Source organism: Indicator indicator, chromosome 16 (assembly GCF_027791375.1).
Source record: "Indicator indicator isolate 239-I01 chromosome 16, UM_Iind_1.1, whole genome shotgun sequence".
Taxonomy (NCBI): domain Eukaryota; kingdom Metazoa; phylum Chordata; class Aves; order Piciformes; family Indicatoridae; genus Indicator; species Indicator indicator.
Genome location: NC_072025.1, coordinates 2,138,329 through 2,161,184, shown reverse-complemented (window position 1 = coordinate 2,161,184; position 22,856 = coordinate 2,138,329). Strand labels below are relative to the sequence as shown.

Sequence of the window (22,856 nt, the reverse complement as noted above, 5' to 3'; positions counted from 1 at the left end):
TCTGCCCTCCTCAAAGATTGATCCCCAGAGGTAAAAACAAACAAACAAACAAACAAACAAACAAACAAACAAACCCCAACCAGTAAAAATGAGTCTGTGTGCCCAAAACATTTAAGAGAGAGTAAAAATCATTGCCCAGGCTGAGCTTTGTTCTCTAAGCCCACAGACACACACAGAGGTGTACCAACAGCTGTGTGTTCCCAGGTGGGTGCAGACCTGGCTGTGTGTTTATGTCTGCAGGGTGTGCATTGACCAAAGCCATCCTTTTGGAGCTGAGTCTGGGCAGGAGGTGCATTAAGATCTGCCCAGATGCAGAGGATCGTGGTTTTTTCTCATGCTAAGAAGCAAAGCTTTGCTTTTACACCAAGAGGGGATTTTACCACAAAGTCAAAGTGATTTCATTTGTAATTAACTTCACAAGCCATGCCTAACAAGCTAAGGTACCACACTTTGCAACAGGCCAACTGCAGGCTTTACTCCAACAAAGGATCTTCATCTTCAGTTCTAGAGATTTTCCAGTTATTCCATTCAAAAGAAGAATCCCCAACAGCTGTGGAAGGAAAGGGAGTTTAAGAACTTTCTGTTGTTTGCTCCTTGAATAATTTCTCTCTTAAGCCACCCTCACGAGCAGCAGACTGAAAGGGTTTTGGTGCAGTTTGATCACGTTAGGGAACAATGAAAGAAGCTTCCTCCTGCAGAGTGAAAAGAAATCCAATTTTCTCCTTTACCTTCTTTGAAAGCAAACTCTACAATGAGCACATACTTCACTGTAAGAAAAAATCAGCTCTGTGTTGTAACAAAATGTCCTGCTCTGAGCCACAGCAGAGCCACTTCTGCTCAGTGCTGGCCCTGCCCAGCCCAGGCTCTGCTCACTCAGGCACTTGCTGAAGCTCAGGGCAGCTTGGCACAGCCAGGGGCTGCTCCTGGCAGGGAGAAGCTCTTGGGGAGAGTCACTGCCAAGGGCTGGGCTGCAGAAAGGCTCTGCCTGAGACTTGCTCCTGGGCACAACAAGGGCACTGCCACAGCTTGTGCCACACCTTGGGGGGCAGGAAGTCAGGTGAGACACCTGTAGGGAGGAGCAGACAGGACAGGTGAGCCTCAACTGCCCACCAAGGGATTGCAGCCCATGGAGGGCATCTTCAGGAGCAAGCTGAGAGATCACCAGGGTCAAGCCTCTTCTTCCCTGGCTGGTGTCCCAGCAGCACTCTGTCCCTTCTGCCTTCCATCCCCATCCCTGTGTTCCTGAAGCCAGTTCCAGAACCCAGCTACTGAACCCTGTTCCTACCTGCTGCTGAATCCAGTCTGGGCCTTCCCCAGTCCCTGACCCCAGCACCAGTGGTACCAACAGTGCCCTCACTGACATCAAGGGTTGGGCTCCACACTGGCTTGTGTCTCTTTGTCTCTATTTCATTTGATTGTTCTTCTTTCCATCCCAGCTGGGTTAGCTCCTTTCCCACCCCATTAGTCTCTGTGCTTTATTCCCTTTCTCTTCCCTACAGATCAGACTAAACTGAAAAAAAGTCTAAACCAAAACTTGAACAGAAAATCAAAAAGGAGAGGTCCTTAGTATGTGAGCTTTAACCTTGTGCACTGACAGGAAGTTGGGGCCAGGTGGGGCTCAGTTTCTTCTCCCAAGTAACAAGCAACAGGATGGGAGGAATCAGCTTCAAGTTGCACCACTGGAAATTTAGGTTGGACATGAAGAACAATTTGTCCACTGAAAGAGTGGTTAAGTCCTGGAAGGGGCTGCCCAGGGCAGCACTGGAGTCCCCATCCTTCAAGCATTCAAAACCCACACAGGTGTGGCACTGAGGGCCATGGTTTAGCAGTGACTTGGTAGTATTGATGCTTGGACTTGATGATCTGGGAGCCCTTTTCTGCCCTTCATGATTCTAAGTGTCTATAACCCAGGGAAGGATAGGGCAAGGGTGCAGCAAAAATCATGAACCATAGAACTGTCAGGGTTGGAAGGGACCTCAAGGCTCATCCAGTCCCAACCCCCCTGCCATGGGCAGGGACACCTCACACCACAGCAGGTTGCTCACAGCCACATCCAGCCTGGCTGCAAAAACCTCCAGGCATGAGGCTTCCACCACCTCCCTGGGCAACCTCTGCCAGTCTCTCACCATCCTCATGGGGAAGAATTTCTTCCTAATATACAGTCTGAATCTCCCTGGGCAACCTCTTCCAGTCTCTCACCACCCTCCTGGTGCAAAACTTCTTCCTAACATCCAATCTGAATCTCCCCACTTCTAGTTTTGCTCCATCCCCCCAGTCCTATCACTCCCTGACACCCTCAAAAGTCTCTCCCCAGCTTTCTTGTAGCTCCCTTCAGATACTGGAAGGCCACAAGAAGGTCTCTGAGCCTTCTCCTCTCCAGACTGAGTATTTATAAAGATACAAGATGCCATCATTTGCCATCCAAGAAAACCAAATGAAGATCTCACTGGGCATATTTATTCTCCTCATTCATCACATTTGATTGTGCAAGTGTAATGGCTCTGCACCACCCTTCACACATGAATGATTTCTAACATTTACAAAAAAATAAATCTCATTCACATGCCCTCAGACTGACATCCCCACAATTTCTCAGGGCTGTGAGAAGTGTTCAGCATCTCCCACAGAAGCTCACCTTTTCCACAGAAAGACAGCTCAGATGTGAGAAGCCTTTGCAGTTTTTAATTTAGGAGTTGACAAAAAAAAATGGAAAAAAAAAAGGAAAGAAAGAGATCTACTGCTAGCACCAAGCCTGAAGGGAGACCTGCATTGTTCCTTCAGCTGCTTGCCCTGGCAGCCATGCCACAACACAACTTTACCCCCTGTTTCATGATGAGCTCATCTCTACATTAATCTCCCCCCTGACTTGGAGGGATGTTGAGAACATTCAAGTATCTCACAGAATTGTCAGGGTTGGAAGGGACCAGCCAGTTCCAACCCCCCTGCCATGGGCAGGGACACCTCACACCACAGCAGGTTGCTCACAGCCACATCCAGCCTGGCTGCAAAAACCTCCAGGGATGAGGCTTCCACCACCTCCCTGGGCAACCTCTGCCAGTCTCTCACCACCCTCATGGGGAAGAATTTCTTCCTAACATCCAATCTGAATCTACCCATTTCTAGTTTTGCTCCATTCCCCCCAGACCTATCACTCCCTGACACCCTAAAAAGTTCCTCAACAGCATTCTTGTACCCCTTTCAGATGCTGGAAGGCCACAGTAAGGTCTCCTCAGAGCCTTCTCTTCTCCAAAGTGAACAACCCCAACTCTCCCAGCTGTTTGTAATTTCCTTGTTCTAGGCAGTATGTTCATTAGACAGCCAGGAACAGAGCTTCTCTCATCAGATTTGGTCTTTTTTCTTTCCACACAGATCTCCTAACACATCATTTTGAAGGAGCACAGCAGCAATCACAGGAATCATAGAAATCACAGAAATATTCAGGTTGGAAAAGAGCCTCAGGATCAACAAGGCCAACCCAGAACCCTACTCTGCAAGGGTCACCCCTAAACCATAGCCCCAAGCACCACATCCAAACAACCTTTAAACACCTCCAGGCTTGGGGACTCCACCACCTCCCTGGACATCCTCCTCCAATCCCTCTTACTGTGAATAAATTCTTCCTACAGTCCAATCTAAACCTACCCAGTTGCAGCTTGAGGCCATTCCCTCTTGTTCTATCACTAATTCCCTGTGAGAAGGGACCAGCACCAACCTCTCCACAACCTCCTTTCAGGTGGCTTCCACCTACCACACTCCTGAAAGCTCATCATTCCTTTCATCCTACCTAACATGAACATTCTGCATTCAGGAAAAGTTTTGTAACCAAGCTTGGAACACTACTTCTGAAGTTCTTATGGAACATTTAGACATACAGTGGACATCTTTATTGCAGCAAGAGTCAAGCTTACGTCCAGGGTTGCACAGACAATATGCCAACAGCAAGGCATCTTTGGTTGTCTGGAATATTGTGTCCAGTTCAAGAGACAGGGATCTGCTGGAGAGAGTCCAAGGGATGCCTGGGGAACGTGAACATTCCAGCTATGAAGAAAGACTGAGAGCCCTGGGGCTGTTTAGTCTGGAGAGAAGGCTGAGAGGGGATCTGATCAATGTCTATAAGTATCTGAGGGGTGGGTGGCAGGATGAAGGTGCCAGGCTCTTGTCAGTGGTGCCCAGTGATGGGACAAGGAACAACAGGTACAAGCTGGAACCCAGGAGGTTCCACCTCAGAATGAGGAGAAACTTCTTTGTTGTGAGGGTGCTGGAGCCCTGGAGCAGGCTGCCCAGAGAGGTTGTGGAGTCTCCTTCTCTGGAGACTTTCAAGCCCCATCTGGACACATTCCTGGGTGACCTGTCCTGGGTGATCCTGCTCTGGCAGAGGGCTTGGACCTGATCCCTGGAGTCCCCTTCCAGCCCCTACCATTCTGAGGTGCCTCTTGCTGCTTCTACTCCAGTGACAATATAGAAGCAGCACATTCTCAATACCCCTCCTGCTTCAAACAAGCTTTCTTGGTTTCAGATGTCTGCAAATAAAAAAAAAGCTGTAAGACTGTTCCACAAGTCTCACACCCCACCTTAGCTGTCACAACACTCAGTCTAGAAGCCCTCCAGCATTTGGGAACTAGCTGCTGCTCTCCTGGGTTAAAATGAAGTAGGGAAGCCAACTGTGCTCTATTTAAAACTGTAACTCTGGGTGGATTCCTCCCCACTAGATGAAAATCCACAGGTCAGCCATTACTCACCCTTCTGTGATAAGCTCTTCTTCATTTCTTGTCCACCTGATAGAAGGAGCTGGAAATCCTACAGCAACACAAGGGAACACTGCACTTTGCCCAGTGACCTTGGTGAGTGAAGAGGGCTGCTTCATGAACACCAAGCTCTGCGGCACCTCGGGATCTGCAAACGGATGGTAAATGACCAAGTGGTTACTGAAGGCAGACTCAGAAGATGGTCATGGTAGAAAAACAATTACAAGTAAAACTAAAAATCCAAACCCACCCCACAAATGAAGCATTTCCTTTTGTCCTGTATCCTCACAGGATTCAGTCAAGCCCTTACCCACACAAAGTGTTTTCTGTGACAGACTCTGCCAGCCTCCCACGTGAACAGCTCCTCACCCTTTCCTCCACACATGCAAACTGATTTGCCACCACTGAGATCCTCACTCCTCCATCTGGCAGGGGAACAATTTTATTTTTTTTTAGAATTATAGAATCAGTCAGGGTTGGAAGGGACCACAAGGAGCAGCCAGTTCCAAACCCCCTGCCATGGGCAGGGACACCTCACACCAGATCAGGCTGGCCAGAGCCTCATCCAGCCTGGCCTTAAACACCTCCAGGGATGGGGCCTCAACCACCTCCCTGCACAACCCATTCCAGGCTCTCACCACTCTCATGGGGAAGAACTTCTTCCTCACCTCCAGTCTGAATCTCCCCACTTCCAGCTTTGTTCCATTCCCCCTAGTCCTGTCACTCCCTGATAGCCTCAAAAGTCCCTCCCCAGCTTTCTTGGAGCCCCCTTCAGATGCTGGAAGGCCACAAGAAGGTCTCCTCAGAGCCTTCTCTTCTCCAGACTGCACAACCCCAACTCTCTTAGTCTGTTCTCATAGCAGAGCAGTTCCAGCCCTCTGATCATCCTGGTGGCCCTTCTCTGGACACCTTCCAGCATGTCCATAACCCTCTTGTAATAGAGGCTCCAGAACTAGACACAGTACTCCAGGTGGGGTCTCACCAGAGCTGAGCAGAGGGGCAGAATCACCTCCCTTGACCTGCTGGCCACACTGCTCTTGATGCAGCCCAGGAGCTGGTTGGCTTTCTGGGCTGCAAGTGCACATTGACAGCTTCTGTTGAGCTTCTGCTAAGAGCTACAGCCTTGAAACTGCAACTTCCACTAGCTAGTAGAGAAGTAGTAAAGAAAGGTACAGGTTTGACTTTGGACAAGCTTACCTGAGGCAATCACCTGATTTCATCAGGTAGCTGCCTAAGAAAGTGCTTTTAGGCAAAGGAAAATGAAATTACTGCAGCAGAGAGTCAGTCTCATGTGAAATAAAATAAGGAGGTACTTCGCATGCTGAAGGAATAGGGGACTTGTACCAAACCAAAAATCCAGCATGGTTTGCCATCCTTATTGAAACAGAGAATCTTCTGAATTAGAATCAGTGAATTGTTTGGGTTGGAAAAGTCCTCTAAGATCATCCAGTCCAACTGCTAACCTAACACCACCATGGCCTTCAAACCATGGTTCCAAATGCCATGGACACACATTCCTTGAACACCTCCAGGGATGGGGACTCCACCACCTCCCTGGGCAGCAAAGAAACTTCTCCTAATCTCCATCCTCCTGCTTTGGAGAACAAGGGTGGTGAGGAGCAGCTGAGGGAACTGGGGTTGTTAGTCTGGAAAAGAGGAGGCTGAGAGGAGACTTCATTGTTCTCTACAGCTCCCTGAAAAGAGGCTGCAGTGAGACTGGTGTTGGTCTCTTCTCCCAGGTAATTAATGACAAAACAAGAGGAAATCAGGGGAGGTTTAGGTTGGAGATGAGGAAAAATTTCTTTATTGCAAGAGTGGACAGGGATTGGAACAGGCTGCCCAGGGAGGTGGTGGAGTCACCATCCCTGGAGGTGTTCAAGAAATGTGAGGATGTGGTGCTTCAGGATCTAGTTGAGTGGTCATGGTAGTTGGGTTATGGTTGGACTCGATGATCTTAAAGGTCTTTTCCAACCTTAATGACTCTATGATTCTTAACTCAGTGGAAACTGGATTCAGGAATTTACTTGTTTCTTCCCTTTCCTTCCTAGACTTGAAAGCAGCTGCTAGCAAGCAGCAGAGCTCAGACTCATATCCTTCTGCTCACTCACTCTCTGGAGAAGCAGTGACTGTGGTGCAAATCTGTGTGATCTGAGTGTGTGCTGGGTGTGCTTCAGAGGAACAGAGGCTGAGCAGTGGGGTCACTGCCAGGCCCAGGCAGACAACCATTTCAGAATGGAATAGAATGAATGAATGAAGAACATTAATTCAAATCCTTCTTTCAAATACAGCTCAGACCAAACAATCAATTATGGGGCCACTCAAGATTAAGAGAACTCCACGTGCAACACTTTAATCCCACTTAACAAAAAAAAAACCAAACCCTGCTGGGAGGGATTTCACAAAACTTTGCTATCAGTGCCTTCAGACTCCTGCCCAAGCAAGGCAACAGCATTATTTGTACTCCTTCACAGAGTTATCATCAATCATCAACCACCAGCAAAACATTCCAAAAGCAAATAAACTGTATCTGGAGCCAAAAGAAGTCAAAACAATCAACACAATATGGAAGTTTATCAGGAAAGCTTCAAATGCCAAAAATCAGAAAAATCTCAAGCACTAAGGCTCCAGGGGGACCTTCTGGTGGCCTTTCGGTGCTCAAAGGAGCTGATCAGAAAGCTGGGGACAGACTTTGAGCAGGGCCTGTTGTGCCAAGACAAGGGGGGATGGTCTGAACTGGAACAGGAAGATTTAGACTGGAGAGAAGGAAGAAACTGGTGGTGGTGAGACCCCTGGCTGAGGTTTCCCAGAGTGGTGGGAGATGCCCCATCCCTGGAACCATTCCAGGTCAGGTTTCTGGGGCTCTGAGCAACCTGGTCTAGTTGTGTATGTCCCTGCTGATTGCAGGGAAGTTGGACTAGATGACCTTGAAAGGTCCTTTCCAACCTACAGCATTGTGACTCATTGGAGGTGCTATAGAGATCCAAAGGCAAACTGAACTAAAAGAATTCTTTTCCAAAAGTGCTGTTCTTCAGAAGCTCCATCCTCAGCTGAAGAAGATGAGCTTTCAGGGAGTGAAGGGTGGTAAGGCACTGGAACAGGTTGCCCAGGGAGGTTGTAAATGTCCCATCCCTGGAACTGTTTAAGGCCAGGTTGGATGAGGACTTAAGCAACCTGGGCTGGTGGGAGTTGTCCCTACCAATGGCAGGGGAGTTGGAACTGGATGACTGTGAAGGTCCCTTCCAATCCAAGCCATTCTATTAATTCATGAGTTAAAAAGTTCGTATTAAGTCTGATTTTAAACATGGGTTAATTTCCAAAGCATAGCAGACATCACAGTTTTAAAAGAGGGAAGGCAACAATTGTAAATTGGGATAAAAGGCATTTTAATATTTTTAATAGAATCACAGAATTGTCAGGGTTGGAAGGGACCTCAATGACCATGCAGTCTAACCTCAATCTACCCTCCTCTAGCTTGGATCCATTCCCTCTAAAAAGTCCCTCCCCAGCCTTCCTGTAGGCCCCCTTCAGATTCTGGAAGCCCAAAAAAGTGACATAGTCCTAAGAAACAGAAGTATTTAGGGAAAGGGACATCTGAAGATGTTGAAGTCTCCCTGTTACCAACACTACATCAGGCCAACCATGGTTGGAGAGTTGGGGCTATTCAGTCTGGAGAAGAGAAGGCTCCCAGGAGACCTTCTTGTGGCCTTCCAGCATCTGAAGGGGGCTCCAAGAAAGCTGGGGAGGGACTTTTGAGGGTGTCAGGGAGTGATAGGACTGGGGGGAATGGAGCAAAACTAGAAGTGGGGAGATTCAGATTGGATGTTAGGAAGAAGTTCTTCCCCAGGAGGGTGGTGAGAGACTGGCAGAGGTTGCCCAGGGAGGTGGTGGAAGCCTCATCCCTGGAGGTTTTTGCAGCCAGGCTGGATGTGGCTGTGAGCAACCTGCTGTGGTGTGAGGTGTCCCTGGCCATGGCAGGGGGGTTGGAACTGGCTGAGCCTGGAGGTCCCTTCCAACCCTGACAGTTCTATGATTCTATGATAGCATAGAATGATTCTATGCATTGCTCAGCCCAGTCCTGAAAACCTCTGAAGACAGAAATTTAGCAATCCAGTCCCTGACAGTTCTCCAAGTGGTAAAATTGAATCAGAATTCCAACAGTACTTCTAACTCTAATTCAGAAGAGACTGCATGGAATTCAGGAAGGAATTAACACCACCCATCCAAAACATTCTAGGCTGGCAAAGTATCATTCACATTCCTGTCTTCTTCTTGGTCAATTTTCAGATGTTAAACCACCTGGTGGCACACAGCTCTGTGCAACAGTGTCAGAGAATCTCAGCATGCTAGAGGTTGGCTCAAAGGTTCCTCTAGTCCAACCCCTGTGCTATAAAGCAGGGTCACACAGAGCAGGTTACCCAGGATCACATCCAAGAGGTTCTGGAATCTCTCCAGAGAAAGACAATCTACAATCTCTCCAGAAGAGACTCATTCTGTCACTCAGAACCTACCATGGAGTAGAAAGAGTTTACATCATAACTGGACTTTTGTTCTTAGGGGAGGGAAAAATAAATAAAATCTAAGCATTTCAGCACAGTAGGCACAGCTAAAATTTTCAAAACAAAAAGGCATCCTCCCCTCAGGGGGTCTGGAAACTTCCCCAAATGGGGCTAGGCTTAAAGAATCACAGCTTCCAAAATCATAGAATGGTTTGGGCTGGAAGGGACCTCCAAAGCTCATCCAGTCCAACCCCCCTGCAGTCAGCAGGGATATCCCTAACTACAGCAGGTTGCTTAGAGCCTTGCCCAGCCAGACCTTGAATATTTCCAGGGTTAGGGCCTCAGCCATCTCCTGGGCAACCTGTTCCAGTGCTCCACCGCCCTCATGGTGCAAAATTTGTTCCTAGCATCCAATCTAAATCTGCTCTTCTCTCATTTCAAACCTCTGCCCTGCGTCCTATCCCCGCAGGCCTTTGGGAGCAGTCACTCTGCAGCCAGCTGGTATGCCCTCAGCTACTGGAAGGCCTCTATTAGTCTTCACCAGAGCCTTCTCTTCTCCACAGTCTAAACATTGGGACAATTAAAGTGTCTCAGAGGTTAACATCACAAGAGCGAAAGAGTGAGGAACTTAGCAAAAATTTCCTCTGGAAATTTCAGCACAGCAGTTCAACACAAAATTTAAGCCAGGGAAAATTAGAAAGCCCCAAAGGTTTCTACTCTGCCAGTCAATTCCCTCTCTGCAGCCTGGCCCTGTGGAAACACATTTCTAGTGACTATTGAAAAGAAGTCTCTCCCCAAAAGCCCTTAAAAGCTAAACCATTATACATGGCCAAAATAGTTAAAAGTACACACATGCATGGTCTTCCCCATGAGAGTGATGAGAGCCTGGAATGGGTTGTCCAGGGAGGTGGTTGAGGCCCCATCCCTGGAGGTGTTTGCAGCCAGGCTGGATGAGGCTCTGGCCAGCCTGATCTAGTGTGAGGTGTCCCTGCCCATGGCAGAAGGGTTGGAACTGGCTGCTCCTTGTGGTCCCTTCCAACCCTGCCTGATTCTTGATTCTACAATTCTCAGCTGTTCCCCTGAAGGATTCTTGTTAACTTTTCAGACCAATATTTTCATTCTTTGGGTTTTTTCTTTTACAGGAAAAAGTCCTTTCCATACCTGGCAGGACTCTGAGCTCAGCCTCCTCGCTGTACTTGGGGGTGCCGCCGCTCTCGAGGAGGCAGCGGTAGAGGCCCCCGTCGGCGTCGGTGGCGTTGCTGAGCAGCAGAGCTCCGCTGGGCAGCTTCAGCAGGCGGCCGTCCGGGAGCAGCGCCTGGCGGTCCTGCTCCCACCTCACCAGGGGAGCCAGCTCAGCGCTGACCTCGCAGCTGAGGATTGCACTGTTGCCTCTGTAGACAGATGATGATTCCGGCTGGCTGATGAACCTGGGAAGGCCTGCAGACAGGAAACAGAACAGCTGGAGTAATAAATTAGAGCTCTGAAGGCCAAGTCAAGACACGCTGCTTGCAAAGGCCTGCAGCAGCGGGACCAGGGGCAGTGGCCACAAACTACAGAGGGGCAGGTTCAGATTGGATGTTAGGAACAAGTTCTTTACTATGAGGGTGGTGGAACACCACAACAGGTTGCCCAGGGAGGTGGTTGAGGCCCCTTCCCTGGAGGTACTCAAGGTGAGTAGGCTCCTGGGCAACCTGCTCTAGTTGAGGATGTCCCTGCTGACTGCAGGGGGGTCAGACTGGGTGACCTTTGAAGGTCCCTTCTGGCCTGGACCATTCTATGATTCATGACCGTGGGTTTTACAAAAGGAAGCTGTCTTGAGAATGAAGCTTCAGTGTGGAGAAGAGAATTATAGAATCAGTCAGAGTTGGAAGGGACTACAGGGATTGTCCAGTTCCAACCCCCTGGCATGGGCAGGGACACCTCACACTAGATCAGGCTGGCCAGAGCCTCATCCAGCCTGGCTGCAAACACCTCCAGGGATGGGGCCTCAACCACCTCCCTGGGCAACCCATTCCAGACTCTCACCACTCTCATGGTGGCTGAGAGGGGATCTTATCAATGTCTACAAGTATCTGCAGGGTGGGTCTCAAGCAGAAGGTGCCAGGCTCTTTACAATGGTGTCCTGTGATGGGACAAGGAACACTGGGTATAAGCTGGAACACAGGAAGTTCCACCTTACCATGAGCAGAAACTTCTTTGCTGTGAGGGAGCTGGAGCCCTGGAGCAGCTGCCCAGGGAGGTTGTGGTGTCTCCTACCCTGGAGACTTTCAATGCCATCTGGGTGCTTCCCTGTATGACCTGTCCTAGGTGACCCTGCTTTGGCAGAATCTGCGATTCTGTTGTCCAGAAACCCCCTGCTATTATTTGATCTTAGAAGGCTGAGCATGGTCAGCATAAAGGCAAAGGTAATAAAAGCAGTGATTTAAAAACAGAAGCAGTTTTAGAACAAGCAAATGTCAACAACAAAACAGAAGTTTTACACTCACAAAAATGGAAGGAGACATGGAAGCAACCTCTGCTCACTCCTCCAGTGCTGCTGCTGTCCTTAAGGCAGATATAGTACAGAAGCGGTAGAGCCCAAGGCAGTGCCTGTGTCTGGTACAGCTGAGCAGAGAGCTTGAACCACGCTCTGCGAGAGCAATCAACTCACTTGCAGTGGAACACAGATGCCCTCTAGTACTCACTCAGGAGATAGTAAGAAGGAGAGAAGTTCTTGCATGACTTCCACTCTTACGGTCCATAGTTTCTACCACATCTTAAACAGCCTTCATGACATCTTAATTAAGGTATAAAAAGCCTTACCTACAGTGCCAGAAGGTTACAGCTGCCTTTGTTCACATGCAAATGTTTCTCTTTCTCACGTTAGCTCCCCTGAGAACTGAGCTTCCTCACCATATGACAACAAAGCCAGGCTGCCCCAGCAGTGCTGCACAACCAACGTGTCACCACTGGAGTAAAAATGTTCTCCAGAAATAACCAAAGTGCCTTAAATGGCTTCATGTTTACTTTGGGTGGCCACATCCTGGTGTTGGCAGCGTGGGAATCATAGAAATGTTTTGGATGGAAAAGATCATCCAGTCCAACCATCAACCCAGCACCACCATGGCCATTAAACCATGGCCCCAAGTGCCATGGCCACACCTTTCTGGAACATCTCCAGGGACAGTGACTCCACCACCTCCCTGGGCAGCCTCTTCCAATCCCTGACCACTCATGCAGTAAAGAAACTTCTCCTAACCTCCAACCTAAACCTCCCCTGGCACAATTTCAGGACATTTCCTCTCCTATCACCTGATTCTAGGGAGAAGAGCCCAACCTGCACCTCACTGCAGCCTCCTTTCAGGGAGAGCTGTCGAGAGTAATGAGGTCTCCCCTTTCACCCCGAGTCCCCTCAGCTGCTCCTCCCCAGCCCTGCTCTAGACCCTGTTGCCCTTCTCTGGACCTGCTCTAGCATCTCAATGTCATTCTGGGAGTGAGGGGCCCAAAACTCAACGCAGTATTTGGGTGCAGCCTGAGTACAGGGGCATGACCATTTCCCTGGGAGTAGCCAAGGTGGCCTCCATGAGAAGAAGCTGGGGACTCCCCATGCTGGATAGAGTTGGGGCTGGTTCCAGCCATTTCCACACTGTAACCCCCTCAGCTGGAAGTCACAGCTGAGTGAGCCAGCAAAGCTGGAGGCACAAGGAGAAAGCACAGCCAAGAAAGGGGAAACCACTGCACAACAGCAAAGAAATCCTGAGAAATTGCCCTGCAAGAGGCAGGTCAGAGGAGGAGGAGGGGGAGGAGGAAGGGCAGCTCCATGTGCTGCCCTAGGGAGATTAAGGTGGAGCAGGAGGCAGAAGAATTGGGAATGACACTGGAAAGTTGAGCCTGGGAAACGTGAAGAGGACAGGGAGAGGTGTTTTAGTTTTTGTCTTTGTTTTCTTACCACCCAACTTCATTTTAATTGGCAAGAAACTTAATTAATTTTTCCCCATGTCAAGGCTGTTTTGCCCATTACAATAACCTATGAAGGATCTCCCTGTCTTGACTCAACTCACTTCTAAACCTCCTCTTCTCTCCCTCCACTCTGTTGAATAAGAGAGCAGCTTGGTGGGCAGCCAGCAGTCAGCCAAGGATGATCCACCATAAGTGTTCTGCACAACCACCTCTGTAGCAGGGCAGCACCAGATCTCCCACCAGCAACACCCTGCTCACTGCTACTGCTGTAAGCAAATGGTTCCAGAAAGGTGACAGCATACAGCATACGTACAGGGGGAAAATGAGGACAAAGCATAGGCCAGGAAGCAGGTAACACTAAAGTGGGTGGCAGTGGTGATCTGCTTGAGGGATCAAGCAAAGGGATCAAGACAGGCTGGGTCAATGGGCTGAAGTCAACTCTCCAAGGTTCCAAAAGGTCAGGTCCTGCACTTGGGTCACAACAACCCCAAAAACTGCCCAGCAGAAAAGGACCTGGAGGGACAGGTTGACAGCTGGCTGAAAATGAGCCAGCAGTGTGCTCAGGTGGTCAAGAAGGCCAACAGCATCCTGGCCTGGATCAGCAGTGGTGTGGCCATCAGGAGCAGGGCAGGGATTGTCCCCCTGTATTCAGCACTGGTGAGGCCATAGCTTGAGTTCTCAGTTCAGTTTTGGAGCTCTCACTGCCAGAAGGACATTGAGGGACTGGAGCAGGTCCAGAGAAGGGAAACAAAACTGGGGAAGGGTCTGGAGAGCAGAGCTGGGGAGCAGCAGCTGAGGGAACTGGAAGTGTTTAACATGGAGAAGAGGAGGCTAAAGGGAGACCTCATTGCTCTCTACAGCTCCCTGAGAGGAGGCTGCAGTGAGGTGGGGGTTGGGCTCTCTCCTTAGGATCAGGTGATAGGAGAGGAAATGGCCTGAAATTGTGCCAGGGGAGGGTTAGGCTGGAGATTAGAAAAGATTTCTTTGCTGCAAGAGTGGTCAGGGATTGGAAACAGCTGCTCAGGGAGGTGATGGAGGTGTTCAAGAAACCATGGGCCATGGTGGTGTTGGGTTGATGGTTGGACTGGATGATCTCAGAGGTCTTTTCTAACCAGAACAACTCTGATTGTAGGAAAGAAGAGGCTACTCACTCTCCAGTGTCTCTGGTGATTAGCTGCATTGTCTGCTCTCCCTTTTGAGGCTGGCAGAGGCAGTTGTGCAGGCAGCACTGGCACAGGGCAAGGCCCAGCCTGCTGACTGCAGCAATAGTGCCAAAGTCAAACTTTCATTCTTTTTAATGCTTGCACTTAAAAACAGCATTGTCACAGGAACAGCCTCTGATGGCACTCTTGACTCCTTCCCTCTCCCTTTCAATAGCACATGGCTTCAAGTACACATCAGGAGTTTTGTTTTCAAGTCAGTACACTATGTGCCTTCAACAGAGATGGGAAGTGGGACTCCTGAGCTGCAGAAATTATGGCATCCCCTTACAGTTACTCAGGCAAGAGAAGGCAGCCTGCTGGGAAGCAGTAGGTTCTGGTCACCTCCAGCTCAACATTGCTGCAGACAGTCAAGAGCAGAAAAAACAAACCCAAGCTCTCTCCACAGCCAACACCTCACAGCCACCATCATCCACTGAATTAGGTCAGTTAGAAAAGGCCTCTAGGATCATCTGGGACAATTTAATGCAGCTCTCACATTTTCCAGTTCTTATACCAAGCTTAAGGGTCACATCTCTTACCCATTAACCAGCACGTGCTAAAGTTTGACCTGACTGGAAAAAAAAAAAAAACAAAAACACAGGATCATAGAATGCCAGGGGTTGGAAGGGACATCTGGAGATCATCCAGTCCAACCTCCCTGCCAGAGCAGGACCACCTAGGGCAGGTGGCACAGGAACATACCCAGATGGGGCTTGAAAGTCTCCAGAGAAGGAGACTCCACAACCTCTCTGAGCAGCCTGCTGCAGCACCCTCACAGCAAGGAAGTTTTTCCTCATGTTGAGGTGGAACCTCCTGTGTTCCAGTTTGTATCCATTGCCCCTTGGCCCATCACAGGACAGCATTGCAAAGAGCCTGGCCCCTTCTTCTTGCCCCCCACCCTTCAGGTATCTATAAACATTCATGAGATCCCTTCTCAGGCTCCTCTTCTCCAGGCTACACATCCCAGGGCTCTCAGCCTTTCCCCATCAGCCATATCAATCCCTTAGCCACCCCCACAGCCTCCTTTGGACTCTCTCTGGTATCTCCCTGTCCCTCTTGCACTGGAGAGCCCAGAACTGGACACAATCCTCCAAATGTGGTCTCACCAGGACAGAGCAGATTATCCTCTTGTGAATACGATTCTTCTACATTGTTTGCAATACTTAAGTCCTTGCAAAGCAGGTCAACCCCATACTTGTACAAGTCTCACTTAACACTTATCTACCAAGAATGCACTCTGGACTTAACAGCAGCCTCAACAATCTTACCCAGATTGAGTCTGTAAATACATATCTCAGAGCTGTCCACTTCTCCTTTAAGAAGGGACAAAAACCACTCAGAGCTGAGACTTTCATTTGATGCTGACATAGTCTAAATACCTACAGATGAAAAAAACCTTTACAAGAAAGCTGGGGAGGGACTTTTGCCAAGGGCTTGCAGTGATAGGATGAAGGGCAATGGCTTTGAGCTGGAAGAGGGGAGATTGAGACTGGAGATGAGGAAGAAATTCTTTGCATTGAGGGTGGGGAGATGCAAGAACAGGTTGCCCAGGGAGGCTGTGGATTCCTCCCCCCTGGAGGTGTTGAAGGCCAGGTTGGATGAGGCCTCGAGTAACCTTGAGGCCTGGGCTGGTGGAAGTGCCCTTGCCCATGGCAGGGGGGTTGGATCTAGATGATTTTTAAGGTCCCTTCCAGCCCAACCCATTCTGTGGAATTCAGCCATCCTGAAGGACTGAAAAGATCTCTGGTTTTGTGGCCCCTCCCCAGTTCTCTTGCATGTTCAGTTTGATTTGTCTCAGCAGAGGTTAGCCAGAGGCTGAGAGCAGGTTTGCTGCCACTTCTTGCTGCAGCAAGGCTTCCAACCTCTCACATGGTACCACTTGATGGTCTGGGGATTCTGGTCTTTTAGCACAGGCCTGTGTTCAGTGCAGGATGTGAAGATGGTGTTTTGGGAGTTTGCCCCAAGAAAATCTCCTCTGTGGCTGGCTGTGATTGCAGAGCCCTGGAGTTGGTGCTGGTGCCTGTTTCAGACTTGTTTTTTCTTTGGGAGAAAGGTGTAGAAAAGTTTAGTGAAAAGTATGTGTTAAAATGTATACTCAGGTGGGTGCTAACAGCCAGCAACTCTACAGTCTGAGGAAGGAAGGTTTCAGGGAGTGGTTTAGGTTGGAAGGGACCTTGAAGATCATCCATTTCCATGGGCAGGGACACCTCCCACCAGCCCAGCTTGCTCAAGGCCTCATCCAGCCTGGCCTGGAACACCTCCAGGGAGAGGACATCCACAGCCTCCCTGGGCAACCTGTCTCAGTGTCTCCCCACCCTCAATGAAAATTTCTTCCTCATCTCCAGTCTCAATCTCCCCTCTCCCAGTTCAAAGCCATTGTCCCTCATCCTGGCATTCCCAGCCCTTGTCCAAAGTCCCTCCCCAGCTCTCCTGGAGCTCCCTTCAGGTACTGGAAGGCTGCTCTAAGGTCTCCCTGGAGCCTTCTCCTCTCCAGACTGAACAGCCCCAACTCTCCCAGCCTGTCCCCACAGGGGAGGTGCCCCAGCCCTCTGATCATTTCCATGGCCCTCCTCTGGATTTATTCCAGCAATCTGATGTCCTTCCCATGGTGGAGCACCAGAACTGGCCATGTTGCATCTCTAGCAGCCATCACCTCTATTTCATCAGGTACTTCCTTCCACAACCTTTCACAGCCCCATCTCCAACCATGACATACTTTCCTCCCATCTTGGAGTTCTATCTGGAGGCTCCTTCCACAACTTCACTCCTCAGAGAAGAAAGTTTGCAACTTCCCCTCCCAGTGTATTTACAACCAATTTCTAGTCTTTTGATCTTGGCCTTGTTTTGGCATTCATTATTTTGCATCTCTATACTTATCCATACTGCCTCCAAGGTATTCAGAGGAATAAAAAGCATCTCTTCTTTCAACTTTCCTTCTGCTTAATGAAGCTACCATCTTTTCAGCTTCCTTCCCTCAGTGCCCTAACCACCCCAATGCAACTTCAAAGACTGAGAGTCACAGAATCAAGGTGGAGAGGTGATGAACTTCATGAAGTTCAACAAGAACAAGTGCAGGGTTCTGCACCTGGGCCAGAACAATCCTCACTGTCAATACAGACTCGGGGATGAGATGATGGAAAGCAGCCCTGAGAAAAAGGATTTGGGGGTGCTGGTGGATGAGAAACTGGAGAGGAGCAGGCAGTGTGAGCTTGCAGCACAGAAGGCAAATCCCAGCCTGGGCTGCATCCAAAGCAGTGCTGCCAGCAGAGCCAGAGAGGTGATTCTGAAACTGTGCTCTGCTCTGCTCAGACCTCACCTGCAGTACTGTGTGCAGGGCTGGAGCCCTCAGTACAGGAAGGACATGGACCTGATGGAGAGGGTCCAGAGGAGGCCATGGAAATGCTCAGGGGGTTGGAGCAGCTCTGCTATGGGGACAGACTGAGGGAGTTGAGGGTGTTCAGCCTGGAGAAGAGGAGGCTCTGGGGAGACCTCATAGCAGCCTGCCAGTAGGCTGGAGAGAGACTGTTTGCAAAGGCCTGCAGGGACAGGACCAGGGGCAATGGCTTCAAACTAGAGCAGAGCAGATTGAGATTGGATGTGAGGAGCAAGTTCTGCACCATGAGGGTGGTGGAACACTGCAACAGGTTGCCCAGGGAGATGGTTGAGGCTCCATCCCTGGAGATATTCAAGGTGAGGCTTGACAAGGCCCTGGGCATCCTGATCTAGTTGGGGATGTGCCTGCTGACTGCAGGGGGGTTGGACTGGATGAGCTTTGGAGGTCCCTTCCAGCCTGGACCATTCTATGATTCAGGTAGGCAGGGATCCAGTCAACCACTAAGGTCAGGGGAGGTTAGCTGAGGATTTGTCAGATGTCAAAAGTCCTCATGGATCGAGACTGCCCAACACCTCTTGGGCAACCTACTCTACCACCAGACAATCTTCATAGTGAAGAGCTTCCTCCCTCAATCCAGTGTGAATCTCTTGCTTCAGCTGATAGCCAAAGCCTATTACTCTCCAGCCATGCACTGCTAGCAGAACAGCAAAGAGACAAGAAGCAAATTGAAGTGCCTGTTGTAATTTAAGCTCATGAACACCCACAGAAATACAACAAAATTGCTTCTCTCTGTCTCCTGAAAAGATCTTCCCAGAAGATTCAACAATCACATTAGCTCCCTGCACACAGGCAGGTTACCATCAATCCTGTAACTCACCAAGCAGCTTCTTTTCTCTCACACAATCACCATTTTCTCTCTCCCAACAACATTGCTACTTCTGCTTGGCTTTAATGGCAACAAAGCTGGTGAAGGGTTTAGAGAAGAGGTCACAGGGCCACAGGATATTAGGGGTTGGAAGGGACTTCCAGAGACCATCAACTCCAAGCCCCCTGCCAGAACAGGACCATGGAATTTAGCACAGGTTGCACAGGAATGCATCCAGATGGGACTGGGAAGTCTCCAGAGAAGGAGACTCCACAACCTCTCTGGGCAGCCTGCTCCAGTGCTCTGGGACCCTCACAGGGAAGAAGTTCCTCCTCATGTTGAGGTGGAACCTCCTGGGTTGTATTTACAGATCTTATGAGGAGAGGCTGAGGGAGCTGAAGTTGTGTAGTCTGGAGAAAAGGAGGCTGAGGGAGAACTTCTTGCTCTCTACAGCTCCCTGAAAGAAAGTTATGAAGAGATGCCTGTTGGTCTCTTCTCAAGCCACAACTGAGAGAACAAAAGGAAATGGCAACAAGTTAGGCCAGGGGAGGATTAGGTTGGACATTAGGAAAAGCTTCTACACCAAAAGGGTTATCAAAGACTGGAAGAGGCTGCCCAGGGAAGTGGTAGAATTGACACCCCTGAATGCATTTAGAAGCCATCTAGATACAGTGCTCAAGGATGTGCTGTAGTGGTGGCCCTCGTGGAGTTAGATAATGGTTGGACCTGATGATCTTGAAGGTCTTTGCCAACCATAGTGATTCTGTGCTAACCAGTCTCACCATCATTCAGTCTACAGCACTAATTCTTCCTATGAGGCTGCTGATGCCACAGCAAGAATAACAGCATCTCCTCGAGCTACCTTCCTCCTTTTGGAGGAAAACTGAACCCAGGAGCTTCCAGCTGAAGATAGGGAAAAATTTCTCTGGTGTGAGGGTGCTGGAGCCCTGGAGCAGGCTGCCCAAAGAGGTTGTGGAGTCTCCTTTTCTAGAGAGAATCCAACCCCCCCTGGACAAGCTGCTGTAGGTGACCCTGCTAAGCAGGACTAGCTGATCCCTTCCAGCCCCTACCAGTCTGTGTTTCTGTAAATGCTTTGTTCTTGGAGCAAGAGGACTGATGAAGATGTTCAGCAGGATCTTTCTAAACCCCAATCTCTGAGGCATCTCTCCAATCAGAAAAACCTCCCTCTCAGTACAAGCCACTCCATTCTTTTCTAATTACCTCAGAATCTTATCAACCCCACCGTCCTCATTTCCATCATTCTGACCTTTAACAATCTCCAATGGGACAGCACATCAAAGCTCTGCTGCTCCCTGCCCACACTACTACAGTGCTCTGAGACATCAATTGCTTCAACAAGAAGCTCAGATGCAAATTGCAGATAAAAGCCACCTCAGGTTCAGCCCTTTCCCTTTGTCTGCCTTAATTAGCCCTGCCATCAAAACCCCTTCAGAAGGGCAGAGTATTAGGATCAGACTAACTGCTCTGTGATCCCCCCCTGGCCTTTTTGGACACACACCTGCTTCAGCAGTTGTTCCTCCAGAAGAATGTCCTAGCCCCCAAATGCACAACTCATTACAAACGTTCAAGAGACCTGCACATTTAAGGTGACTCTTTCAGCAGCCTGGAAAAGGAGTGCTGGACAGAAGGATGGTGGACAACAGGATGCCCATGAGCCAGCAATGTGCCCTTGTGGCCAAGAAGGCCAATGGCAGCCCTGGGCTGTGGTTACCAGGTTGAAAGAGGTTCTCCTGCCCTCTACTCTGCCCTGCTGAGCCCACATCTGGAATATTATGTCCAGTTCTGGGCCCCTCAGTTCAAGAAGGACCTCAGGGAACTGCTTGAAAGATCCAGTGCAGAGTCACAAAGCTGCTGCAGGCAGTGGAACATCTCCCTGTGGGGACAGGCTGAGGGAGCTGGGGCTTGGAGCTTGCAGCAGAGGAGCCTGAGGGCTGCCCTCATTGCTGGGGATAAAGATGTGCAGGGCAGTGTCAGGAGGATGGAGCCAGGCTCTGCTCAGGGATGGCCAAGGACAGCACAAGGGGCACTGGGGGCAAGCTGGAGCAGAGGAGGTGCCACAGGAACAGAAGGGAAAACTTTGTCAGTGTGAGGGTGCTGGAGGCCTGGAGCAGGCTGCCCAGAGAGGTTGTGCAGTCTCCTTCTCTGGAGACATTCAAACCCACCTGGATGTGTTCCTGTGTGACCTGCCCTGGGTGCTCCTGCTCTGGCAGGGGGGTTGGACTCAGTGATCACCATAGGTCCCTTCCAACCCCTACCATTCTGTGATTCTGTGTCCTGGATCTCCTCATTTTATGTCCTGAGCACTGCACATTCTGTTTTCACTCTGCTGTTGCAGTTCCTTTGTCCTCTACAACTACCACTTGTTCAATCCTTGTACCAGCAGCTTGCAGCACAAGTCAGAAGGGTACTGGAGGACTAAAGCCCTGTAATTTCTAACCTAAAGCTCAGCTCAGCTTCAATTTCAATCCTTTTCTAGTACCATTCCCATTGTGGGCAAGATCAGCATTGTGTGTTCTGTTGTGTGCAGGTGCTCCATTAAGGTTAAATAAGTTTTATTTGAGATGGTTTCATTACTCACCAGCACCCAAATTACAGTTCATGTTCCAGGTCATCTTAAATGCCAGTCAAGCTTTTATTTGATCATAGTCCTGGGTGGTTTTAAAATATACAATTTAACCTAGGCTATAATTTTGTCCTAAAGAATAATTTTCTCTTATTCTATGATTATTTGCAATTTGCACTGCTTAAAACCCTCCATTGTGGAGGAGGGGCCTTCTGCTTCAGCCAACAACCACAAGACAATAATGATGGACCACAAAAAGCACTCAAAATAGAAACCTTAATTATTATTAATTCTGAGACCTGTTTATAAACCCCAAGTCTAAGAGGGCTGGAACACCTCCTGCAGCAGCACAGCATCCTAGGCCAGAATCTTTCTATTCCACAGCTCCTCTTTTCCTCTTCATAATATCACAGAATCACACAACTGGTTCTGTTGGAAAAGATCTCAAGGTGAGACACAAGATCCTAGTACCAGAGAGACATGGACCTGCTGGAGTGGGTCAAGAGGAGGCCTCCAAGATGATCAAACTGCTGGAGCACCCCTGCTATGAAGACAGGCTGAAAGAGTTGGGGCTGATCAGCCTGGAAAAGAAAAGGCTCCAGGGAAGCCTTAGAGTATTTCAGTATCTGAAGGAGACCTACAGGAAGGCTGGGGAGGGACAATTTAGAAGGGCTTGGAGTGATAGGATGAGGGACAATGGTTTGACATTAGGAGGCTGGACATGAGGAGGGAGTTCTGCACAATGAGAGTGGTGAAATACTGGAGCAGGTTGCCCAGGGATGTGGTTGAGGCCTCATCACTGAAGGTAATTCAAGATCAGGCTCAATGTGGCCCCAGGCAACCTGACCTAGTTGGAGGTGTCCCTGATGACTGCAGGGAGGTTGGACAAGATGACTTTGAAGGGCCCTTCCAACCCAATGCAGTACGGAAATCTATGAATCAGAGTCCAACCACCAACCCAACACGGTCATTAAACCACATCCCCAAGTGCCATGGCCAACACGTTTCTTGAACACTTCCAGGGGTGGGGACTCTACCACCTCAAGCTCAGAGGATGTCAGAAGTTGGAAGGGACCTCCAGAGATCCTCCAGTCCAACCCCCCTGCCAGAGCAGGACCATAGAATCCAGCACAGGTCACACAGGAACACATCCAGATGGGGCTGGAAAGGCTCCAGAGAAGGAGACTCCACAACCTCTCTGGGCAGCCTGCTCCAGGGCTCTGGGACCCTCACAGTGAAGAAGTTCCTCCTCATGTGAGGTGGAACCTTCTGTGCTGGAGTTTCCATCCATTGCCCTTTGTCCTATCCCAGGGTGCAAGTGAGCAGAGCCTGGCCCCTCCCTCTTGACCCCCAGCCCTCAGCTATTGATAGACATTGATCAGATCCCCTCTCATTCTTCTCCTCTCCAGACTGCACAGCCCCAGGGCTCTCAGCCTCTCCTCCCCAGGCACTGCTCCAGGCCCTTCAGCAGCATCCTTGGAGCCCTCCCTTGGACTCTATCCAGCAGATCCCTGTCCCTCTTGAACTGGGGAGCCCAAAACTGGACCTCCGTGGGCAGTCTGTTCCAATCCCTGACCACTCTTGCAACAAAGAAATCTTTCCTCATCTCCAACCTAACCCTCCCCTGACATAATTTCAGACCATTTCCTCTCCCTCTATCACCTGAAACTAAGGAGAAGAGCCCAACCCCC

At 49.6% G+C, this 22,856-nt stretch overlaps 1 protein-coding gene across 1 annotated transcript in view; it reads right to left on the bottom strand.

Annotated features, from left to right (window-relative positions):
• Positions 1–22,856, bottom strand: part of NEO1 (neogenin 1) — a 303,704-nt gene that overhangs the window by 164,868 nt on the left and 115,980 nt on the right. Inside the window, exons 3-4 of the mRNA XM_054387898.1 lie at positions 10,403–10,678; positions 4,740–4,893 (exon numbers count right to left, since the gene is read on the bottom strand). Coding sequence (XP_054243873.1) covers positions 4,740–4,893; positions 10,403–10,678 — 430 coding nt within the window. The remainder of the gene's footprint in view (positions 1–4,739; positions 4,894–10,402; positions 10,679–22,856) is intronic.